This window comes from Nesoenas mayeri, assembly GCF_963082525.1.
Source record: "Nesoenas mayeri genome assembly, chromosome: Z".
Lineage (NCBI taxonomy): Eukaryota > Metazoa > Chordata > Aves > Columbiformes > Columbidae > Nesoenas > Nesoenas mayeri.
The window spans coordinates 13,545,445-13,556,223 of record NC_137542.1 but is presented as its reverse complement, the minus strand read 5'-3'; the positions used below and the strand labels follow the sequence as shown (position 1 = coordinate 13,556,223).

At 50.3% G+C, this 10,779-nt stretch overlaps 1 protein-coding gene across 1 annotated transcript; it reads right to left on the bottom strand.

Annotated features, from left to right (window-relative positions):
- Positions 1 to 5,246: 5,246 nt before the first annotated feature.
- On the bottom strand, positions 5,247 to 7,934 carry SPINK4 (serine peptidase inhibitor Kazal type 4; the record flags this gene model as incomplete). The annotated part of the gene is made up of 4 exons (XM_080362922.1): positions 5,247 to 5,301; positions 6,743 to 6,855; positions 7,185 to 7,219; positions 7,874 to 7,934. 4 exons carry the CDS (start codon positions 7,932 to 7,934, stop codon positions 5,247 to 5,249), a joined length of 264 nt encoding a protein of 87 aa, XP_080219048.1.
- Positions 7,935 to 10,779: the final 2,845 nt, after the last annotated feature.

Sequence of the window (10,779 nt, the reverse complement as noted above, 5' to 3'; positions counted from 1 at the left end):
CCCCTCACTACAAGAAAGACATTGAGGTGCTGGAGAGAGTTCAGAGAAGGGCAATGAAGCTGGTGAGGGGTCTGGAGCACAAGTCTGATGAGGAGCAGCTGAGGGAACTGGGACTGTTTAGCCTGAAGAAAAGGAGGCCTTATTAATGTCTATAAGTATATAAAAGGTGAGTGTCATGAGGATGGAGCCAGGCTCTTCTTGGTGGCAAACAATGATAGGACAAGGGGTAATGGGATCAAGCTGGAACACAAGAGGTTCCACTTAAATTTGAGAAGAAACTTATTCTCAGTGAGGGTGACGGAGCACTGGAACAGGCTGCCCAGGGAGGTTGTGGAGTCTCCTTCACTGGAGACCTTCAAAACCCACCTGGACATGTTCCTGTGTGACCTCATCTAGACGTTCCTGCTCCAGCAGGGGGATTGGACTAGATGATCTTCTGAGGTCCCTTCCAATCCCAAACATACTGTGATACTGTGAGGCTGAGAGGAGACCTTATTGCTCTCTACAGTTACCTGAAAGGAGGTTGTAGCATGGAGGGTGTTGGTCTCTTCTTCCCAAGTAATGAGTGATAGGATGAGAGCAAATGGTCTCGAGTTGCACCAGGGGAGGTCTAGACTGGATGTTAGGAACCATTTATTCACAGAGAGGGTTGTGAAGCATTGGAACAGGCTGCACAGGGAAGTGGTGGAGTCACTGTTCCTGGAGGTGTTTAAAAGATGTGTAGATGTGTTACACAGGGACATGGTTGAGTGGTGGACATGGTGGTGCCAGGTTAACCATTGGACTTGGTAATCTTAAGGGTGTTTCCCAATCTAAATGACTCTATATGCCTACCCATAGGTGGACATTTCATCTGGAAGTGCTTTTACAAATAACTTGCCTTACTGTGGCCTGCTTGCAGGTAATATGAAACATGGAACAAAGGGTGGAAATTCCTGGGTGTTTCAGTGTTCCATGGGTACTGTGTGTGTACTCAGGCTGTAGGTAACTCAGCTTCTCACCCCCGCCCCATCTACTCAGTCACTCCAAAGCCTGGTGAGGTCTGATAAATCGCTCTTGACTCAGCAAAACATTGCCATATGACACTGCAGAGCTGGTACTGCGAATGTTTCTCAATTCTAGCCATCTTCTAGCTGGATAGAAACCAATAAATTTGTAAACAACATTTGTAAAAGAAAGAGATGTTGTGCCCTCAGAGTCTTTAGAGGTGTTTAATGGAACTTCAAAATTAAAAGACTTTAATGGTCTTCAAAATCTTACAGAGTCTGTGCTTGTGTCTCTCAGGACTGAAATCCCTCTAAAAATTTGGCTCCTGAGAGTGAATTCCTTCAAATCCCAAGGAAGTGGTTTTATTATCCCATGGGAAGGCTTTAGTGATGGATAATGGTGTGGAAATTATGGACTCCACCACCTAGTTTCACGTTGTGTCTTAAGTGAAGGGACTGAGTGGCAGAGACTCTTACACACAGTGCCAGAGACAGTGGACTCATTTTAGAGCCCAGTGTTGCCTTCCTGTCCACCAAAAGCACCATCAAAGCAGCAGACTCTTCTTCTCCAGCAAAGCTCTGTAGCAAATGTGGCCAAAGCTGCAACCCATTTGCTACGTATGAATTTGTGCAAGTAAGTAAAACTTTCTGGCCAGTCTCAGTTGCACGAACTGCTGCAGCTGGACACTTTACAGTGTCCCAGGCACTGTTTCCCCCTACTTTATCTCAATATTTCAGCCACCTTCACTGATGCATCGAGTTTCCTGGGTGAGGACCTGGAGGAGCTCAGTCAGGTGTTCAGCAACATGAGCAGCTTGAGTGTCACTGTAGCTACTTGATAGGGGAACATCCCAAATTTTGAGCACCTCTCACCATGCCAGTCCCTGCCATGGATTTTACTACTTGAAATCCCTAGAAGTCCTTTGTCCAAGGGACAGCTCGGCCTAGGGTTGGATCCTGCCACCAGATCTGTCTCCTGGCACTATTGGGACTGCTGTCGCTGCAAACACAGCAATACCAGGCTTCGGATCTATGTATAAGTCAAAGCTCTTTACAAGCCTCAGTGGTATCTCTGTTTACCCCTGTCTGGCATTGCTACTGCAAAGCAATATCCAGAGACCTGTCTGTCCCTCCCTGCAGCCACAGACACGGCCCTGAACCCAGGGTTCTCTGGGAGACCAACATGGGCAGGTGGGGGACCTATACCGCTGTCACTCTAGCAGGGTGTCAGGGCACTTCTTTTAAGTTTCGTTTTGCATGAAAATGACAGAGAAGCAATTTTCAGGCTTCTCCTCCACTCCCTGACTTTAGGCAGGTTTAGGAGTAATTTGCCTGGTTGCAACACACTTCTCTGGGAGCAGGACGACCAGCAGCTCTGTGTGACAAACTGTGGTGCCTGTGAGAGCAGATAACCTCTTCCATCCCCTGCCTTGACCGAAGAATGAAAAGATGCGAGAAAGATGTCTAAAAATCAACAGGCAGAACTGTATGCAAAAGTCCAAATCCATGTGCATACCCTTGTCACAGACCAGAGCATGGCAGGTGTCTTATTATTGCCTCCTGAATTGTGCCTGGCTGTTCCAGACACAGATCTGCCAGGCTTCAGAGTCAGGCTCTCTGCCCTGGGCTGGATCCAGCTGTCCTGCGCTGGCCCCTGAGGTCTGCGGTGGTGTTAAATCACTCCTTTCACCTCCCTTTGGCCTGCCACTCGTTCTTAAGCAGCGTGAAATAAACAGGCAAATCCACCAGTCTCCAGGGAGAATGAGTATCTCTGAATTCACTGCATGTCGAGTCACTGACCCTGTCCCTGCGGCAGCTCACACATTGACCTTGCAGGTCTGACCTGCAAGTGTGTGCTTTAGGTCTGCCGTTTCTGAGTAAATACTCCACGTTGTGCTGGAGGCATGCAGTTTCCCTCTTCAGAAGAGCCCCTGAATTGTCTGTGTTGTTTTTTCCAAGCCTCTGCAAATAAACAGAGATGGCTCTCAGCAGACAAGAAGTGATGGGCTGCAGCCTCTGCCTGTGCAGCTTGAACCACTGCAAGGGGCTGCCAGTGCTTGTCCCAAGGGGAGCACAGTGCTATGCTGGGCTTAACCTTTCCCTCAGCCCTGGCAGAGGGCTGGGACAGAGCTGACCTGTCTGAATTTTTTCTGAGGAATAAATCTTGTACAATGAGGGTGGTGAAACACTGGCCCCAGTTTCCCAGAGAGGTGGTAGATGCCCCATCCCTGGAGACATTCAAGGCGAGGCTGGATGGGGCTCTGAGCAACCTGATCTAGTTGAAGATGTCCCTGCTCATTGCAGGGGGTTGGACTAGATAGCCTTTGAAGGTCTCTTCCAACCCAAACTATTCTATGACTCTACAATTCTACGAATGCATCCTGTCTGAGGCTGGGTTGGCAAGAATGGGACCAGAAAACCCCAGAGCGGGGGATATGTATTTGTGTTGTTCACCACGGAAGTGTTTTGAGAGTGATAATTCCACCAAAGCCCTTCTCTACATTGCAGGGGAGACAGCATCTGAAGATCTGCACAGAAAGACTAGCAACACAGAGAGCAACACACAGCCAGACCACCTCTCCCTCAGTGTCTGAGGCTGGAAGGGGGCAAATGGGCTTGTAGAGCCAGGTGGTGTAACAGCAGCAGCTGTGTGCAGGTGGGCAAGATGTGTCCCTTCCTCTGCAGAAACTGAAAGGGTCCAGGGGAGGAAAGCAGTGATGATCAAAGCTCTGGACAGCTCTGAGCAACTAATCAGGTTAGGACTGCTCAGCCTGGGGGAGACATTTTTATGAGAGAAAAGCTTTTAATGACAGCAGCTGCCTCTGGGCCAGAAAACGGTGGGCACTGGGTCAGATGGGTGTCCCAATGCTCCTCAATGCTATTTCCAGCTGCAGCATTAAATCTATCAGCAATGGCTTTGTCATGCATTATGGTGCTGCTGTGTCTCACCTGGTGGCTCCTGGAAGGTGCGGGACTGAAAGAGGTTTGTGGGAATGGATTACATGACCAGCTGGCCAAGCACAGTAGCTGTGATGTTGGCACAGCTCCCAGACTCACAGGGTGGTCACTGACTTCAGGGAGCTTGCTTGACCATATGATGCACCCTGGGCCCTTTCACAGCCGCCTGCAAATAAGCTGTGTGAGTATAGCAGCAGTGTGATCTGCTGTGGGTGAGCACAGACCTGTCTTTGATGAGTTTCAGTTCACATCAAAGCACTTTTCAAAGCAACCCAGTGCTTTGCTAAAGCTGATCAGAAACCTCAACCAGTCACTCTGTAAAAATACAACACCTGTTGCAGGACTGAACTGAATTCAGGAGGCAAGTCCTGGATCAGCCAGTGCCCTCTGATCTCTGCCACTGCGAGCAAAGGGAGCCCCTTGCACACCCAAGTTGTATAGCCTTGCTACAGGTATTTTGTGAAAAGGGAGTTGTGTCCCATCTGGTAGAAGTGGGAGACGAAAGAGCAGAGGGACTGCCAGTGCACACTGGCACTGTTACCTGGGCTGGACTGTGCCCTGCCGCAGTCCCAAAGATGGCCCTCACACCAGGAACAACCTAGACCTGAGATCTGGCAACCAGCTGGGAATGTGCAGTTCCCAGAGGGCATTTCTGGGTAATTAGTTGAGTTTGGAGGTTGCTCTCAATGGAGAGATCTCAGTGGAGATCTGGGGTCCTCTGTGTTCAGGGTCTCCACTCAGGCACTTCCCATGCTGCCATGTGTTATCTGGGCTGATACCTGTTGTGAAAGGCTCTTGGATAAAAAGCTGAATGATTTCTAATATGAGACATGCAGATGACGTTGTTTTACATTTATGTCAGTTCTGGAAGTGGTGACATTTACTAGGGAGCCAGGGAGTTGTCTTCTCCCACGCTGGAGAAACTTTACTTTCCCTTCACAAAATTGCCTCCTACAGAAAAAAAACCACAACAAACTGCACTTGTTCAGCACCTTCTTCATTGGGATCTGTGTGTTTCTTGCTTCTCCCACATGGCCTTTCTCACAGGAATGTGGGTGAAATAATACTCCCAGTGCAGAGCCCTAGTATGTGGTATGGATTTGAAATTAATGTTTTTAGTGTACACTTTTAGTAGCCCTTTGAGACATCTACCTTATGCTGTTTTCTCTCAGACTTGCATTAGGAAGTGCTGTTGAAATAAGATTGTGCATTTTATTATTCACCATCACCAATTTCAATGTGTAATCAGCACAAAGAACAATTAATCAATTATTTCTAGGGTCAGAAAAGCTATCAGAAAACTCAGGTATCTTGACATTCCCCATCTTTCAAAATCCGAATATCTTGCTTGGTTTTCCTAGAATAATGTGGGAAAAAAGAGTAAGAGCTCAAAAAAATCCTCTCTGAGTCATACCTTGGCTCCCATCCAGCCCGTGGAATGGAGCTGACTATTATAAAATTTGCTTTCTTCTTTTCCTGTCTAAAAATCTGAGGTCACTGCAAGTCATCCTGGCCCATGGATGTCCCCTCCCCAGACATGCAGCACTGATGGTGGGTCTCCAGCACAACATGGTCACAGCAAGGCTGCCCCCAGTGTGACAATTTGGTGGCCACAGCTCTGTCTGAGCCCTAACCACCACCGACCCAGGATGGAGACCTCCCTACCTCCGTGGTGCATCACCCTCCAGGAAAGGGGTTTTCCCCGTGTCCAACCTTTACCCTCTGGGGCTGCTGCTTGTGGCTGTTGCCCTCTGTTGCATCACCTGCTGCCACAAAGCAGAATGTGACTCCATCCTGTTTGCAACTGTAGGCTGACGCTAGATCCCCCCAGCCTCTCCTTCCCCAGGCTAGCTGGATGCAGCTCCTCCACACCTCCTTGCAGCTTCCCTTGGCTAACTGGTCTTCCTCCTCCTCCTGCAGCCCAGCACACAGTTTGTGTTATTTGCCATGCAAGTGCATGGCTGACCTGCATTCAACCAGGTCTTTTGACCTTCAGTTCCTTTCTAGCAGGATCCACAGCTTAGACAGCCACTTCCCAACCTGGGCAAAACCACTGTCTAAAGAAACCCTTGTGATTTTAATGAGGTCCCTGTTGCCCTAGTCTTCAAGTTCATGGTGGTATCTTTGGCTTGAAGCTCTGTCAAAAGAGCCATGCAGCACATAACTGAGCATCTGCCTTTACAAACATCTCTTTGAGTGGTGCTATTTAACTGTCCAGACTAGATGCCTAGTGAATCTTTTGCCTATCTAAGTTCAGCTCTCCCTTCTCTAACTCCCCATCCTCTACAAAGCGTTTGGTTTGTTGCCAGTTTATAGGCACCCCTGTTGGAAGGCTTCCTGGCCACAAACTCCTGACATCACTTTTTGGATCTGCTGATCATGCAGCCACAGAGTGTTCTGATTTAGCAAGCTGATCCAATGGATTAATATTCAGCTCTTCTGTGGGTTTAGTCTCTTGTCAACACAATGAGCTAAATGAGCTAAATCCCTCTGCCGGCAGCTGCACAGCAGTAACTGAACGTGGTGCCAAGGATGGGGCAGGAACCTGCAAGCAAGGTCTGAGAGCATGCCTGCACCTATTTGTCAGTGCGGGAGGGCAAAGCTCACAGGCTTCACAGCCCAGCCCAGCTGACATGAGAAAGTCCTCTTCCACTTTCCTGGCGGGAACATGTGTGCTTCCTGTCTGCCATGGCTTTGCCCAGGCGTGGGGGAGCCTGAATGATGGTATTTGACATGTGCCCAGTTTCAGACATTCAAAATTGGAACCCTGGAGGTCTCTGCCAAGGTTATGAGCTTACATTTGCTGCACACAGAGCAGGCATTCATTGGCGTAGGTGTTGCCATCGGTCCCACAGACAGGCAAGAGCAGAAGGGGGCAGACCTGCAGCTCAACCTTGTCTCCACACACCGGCTGGAAAGGAGAAACCACAGCACACATTTCAGTGCCAGCAGCATCCATCCCTTCTTCCCGCAGCACCCAGGCAGGAGCAAGTGTCACTGGTGGCCTGGTTCCCTCTGCCCTGGACAGGGCAGGACATGCACACAGAGCACGACAGCAGCGAGGAGAGGTCACCACATCCCTCAGAGGGACTCAAAACCTGGACTTTCAGGCAGGTTTGATGCTGGAGCACCAGTACCCATGAGGCTGGGGATGATTGCTGGGAACAACCTTTCTCCCAGGCATGCCAGGCGCTAAATCCTGTCTCAAGCCATGAACAAGGAAAACCAGAAACCTCTTACCCTTCTCAGGCCATTCCCTCCATTCAGCTCTTCCCCTGAAACAGAGCAGAAACCTGTGAGTGTGGAAAGAGCATGACACATCTAGTCCAACCCCTCTGCAATGAGCAGGGACATCTTCAACCAGATTAGGTCATCCTCAGCGAGAACTGTGTTGTGTGGATTCATTTTCTGCAGTCAGGCAGAGCAGTAGCAACAGTTCAGAGCCCATCTGTGTGGTGCACAAACATCCATCTGCTGGACCACCACTACATGCACCCAGGTAGCACTGTTTCTACAAAGCCTACGCACAGCTGCCTCCCACCTGAATATGCTGAGCTCTTTTAAAAGCTTGCAGGTCTTCATGGAGGCTGGAACAACAGTAGCTGCCACCCCTGTGTACATGCTGTCCTCCCAGATCCTGGTTCGCATTCCCATTCAGCATCACAGGCTGATTCCTATCGCATCGATCTCCCAAGTGCAGTATGGCTGATGAACCAGCCCATAACACTTGTTCTGAACTGCTAATATGACACAGTGTGTTTGCTCTAGTCCTTCTTCCCCACCACACTGCCGCTGTGTTCACTTGCCCTCCTCACCTCCTCTCCAAGCCAGAGTTACTGAGTCTTTCAGCCCTCCCACCCATTTTTGGTCCCTCCATGGTTCCCAGCCCACCACCGAAGAGCCAGCTGCCAGCAGCAAAGCAGACTTACCACCAGCAGCAACAAGAGCCACCAGTGCCACCACCACCAGCAGCAGCTCCCTCACAGGCATGGCTGGTCCAGGCACACGCACTCGCACACCTCACTCAGCTCATGGCTGCCTTTATAGTGGAGAGCACTGGCTTATCTCAGTGGCACTGGGAAAAGCAGCATTTTGAGCAGCATTTGATCTGCACTGGGAACAACAGCTGGACTGTGCACCCACAGGGATCACTTGGACACTCTCACGCAACAGATAAACCAACCAGGTCCGGGTGCTGGCACAGGAGGCTGCTTTGCAATCCCTCTGCTGTGCAGTCTGACACTCTGCTCTGTTCCCCCAGCGTACCCCTGGGGATATCTCACCAAAACCAGCCCTCTAGCTTTGCAGCTGCTTTTCTTTGTATGAGGCAGGTATGTCCTTTTTGACTGGGAGACTTCACAGCGAAAAGCCAGGAAATTCAGGCTGATTTAGGGGGCTGCGCTGTGGCCTGAGCATTATCCCATGAGAGGGGAATACTCAGCTGCCTGACACATTGGGCAGGACCCCAGGAGGGGATTTCAAACACATAAGGAGGGCTGACATCGTGCTGTGGCAAGGCCACCCTGTCACTGGGTGGGATGGGACAGGCTGGGGGTGCAGAGGGGCTGGAGAGAAATTCAGCTGACTGGGAGCAGAGAGTTGCAGGTGCAGCTGCTGCCAGTGCTTATCTACCCATAATCATGGGCATCCCCTGACTCTGCCCAGCAACTTGGTCACATTAATAGTTGCAGCTGAGATTGACAGAGCAAAATGATCTTAATCATAAGACTCAGTGTGATAGGAGGGGGCTGGGTGCATGGATACCCAGTTTAAATATACAGAGGTGGCACATAAAGCAGGGAGGGAACAGAGTTTAGAGAGGATCCTCAGTGGTAAGAGACACCAACTCTTCAGCGAAGGACTTCTCAGCAAGCACCACCACCCAAGAAGGTGCCAGCTACTTCACCTGAAAGACTGGGTGCTCAACATCAGTCTTTCTGTGTGAGCATTCTCACTACTTCTTTCTGAGAATCTCATTTTTCCACATCCGTTCCCACCTTCCTCTGGTGAACCATGGTGAAGCATGCACATTTGCACTTACTGAGGGGCTGACCATGACCGTGCTCAGATTGTTTCTTCCCCACAGTCTTACCTGAGGCTTAGGAAGGTACACGCTGGTCTCAGCTGGCTGAAGCAAGAGGGAATGGCTTGATGAGCATCCCCCATGGACAGAATGATACAGGCCCTGCATGAAGCTGCTTCCATTCTCGCCCTTGGCTGATCCTTCCACCCAACTCAGCAGGGCTGTGACTGGGTTTTGGGAAGATGACCGATCCAGAGTTCCCCTTGCAGAACCATTCCTCTGCTCTGTCGAGGTGGCTTTACACATGTTCACTGAGTTTACACAGTTCAACAACCTTTGGGTTTTATTATTATTCCACTTTGGAAATCTCTCAACTAAAGTAAATATTTAACTGCATTAGCAGTTGTTCCTGAGGCACATGGGGGCCTGTTGGGCTTGTTTAGTCTGGTAGAGGGGAGGCCAAGGGGGAATCTGATAGTAGCCTACAACTGCTGGAAGGGCAGTTGACGGAGCCAACCTCCTCTTGGTAGTGCCAGATGGCAGAATAAAAAGGAACAGGCACAAACTGCCGTTCTGAGATATTCAGATCAGGAGTTAGGATGGAAACCTTACTCTGGAGGGTTAGCAACCTGGACCAGCAGAGAGTTGGAATATCTCCATCCTTGGTGGGCCAAGTACAAAGCTGCAGATGCCCTGATCAAACCTTTTTGTGCACTAGGTTTGGTGGGTGAGCATGGGGGAAACTGGTCATCTCTCTCCTCCTGCAGGCCAGCAGGCAGTTTGTATTATTTGCTATGCAACGGCACTGCTCACCTGTGTTCAGCCTGACCTTCACCCTCATTCCCTTTCCAGCAGAAACCCCTGCTCAGACCAACACCAGCAGGCTGGGTCCTGGGGCCAGAGCAACTCTCATTCTCTGGCACATGCAGATGTATTTCCTTGGGTGCCCACCTTGCAAATCTGGTGCCAGCCAACACTCAAATATCTGGATGTAATGGGGCCACCTCCTGCAAGCTGCTCCCACACCAACACTCACCACAGCCCAGGATGTGGGCTATCATGCACCTTTACAGTCTTCGTCAACGTTTTTACTACCAAAACCCCACCCAAATGCTGATCATAATGCCTCCAGTGCCACTGCTGCAGAGACGCATGCTGTGCTGCCAGTTGTGAGCATGGCCTGGCTCCCTGGCAGCAGTGCGGGAGCACCAGGCTGCGGTGACACAGCTGGGACACACTGTGTGCTCCAGATGGCTTTCCCTGGATGGGAGGTGGCAGGAAAGCTCTGCATCCGCTTTGTGCTGGATCAGCAGGTCATGCAGTGCTAAGGAAATGCTGTTGGCTGACACAAGCCTTGATCTTCCTTCACCTCCTTCCTCAGTGGTATGCAAATGCCGTTGCCTTCCCAGAGCAAAATAAAATGACATGCTAAGAGATGACAAAGGGGAAATCACTTCTTGCAAACTGTTTCTATCTTTTCCTGCTTTTCTCTGAAGCACAGGCTTGTGGCCCCTGACAAAAGTCCTATCTACTGTCCTCCTCAAAGAACAGGTGGGGAACTTCTTCCTTGGATGAGACGGGAGGTTTTCTTGTGGCTGCTCACCCTCCTGTTGGCCACGCAGCTCCAGCTACATCTGAGACAGTCACTCATTTGAGCCTGGGTTTTCTTTCTCCACGTTGCAGGTATCACAAAGAGGGACACCCTTCTACTCTCCCTGGAGAGCCATGGGCTCCCAGCAGTACAGCGGCACATGAGGGAGCTGCTCCCCACCCCCTGTATCTGGGCTGCCCTTGGACTCCCCTCCAGCTTTT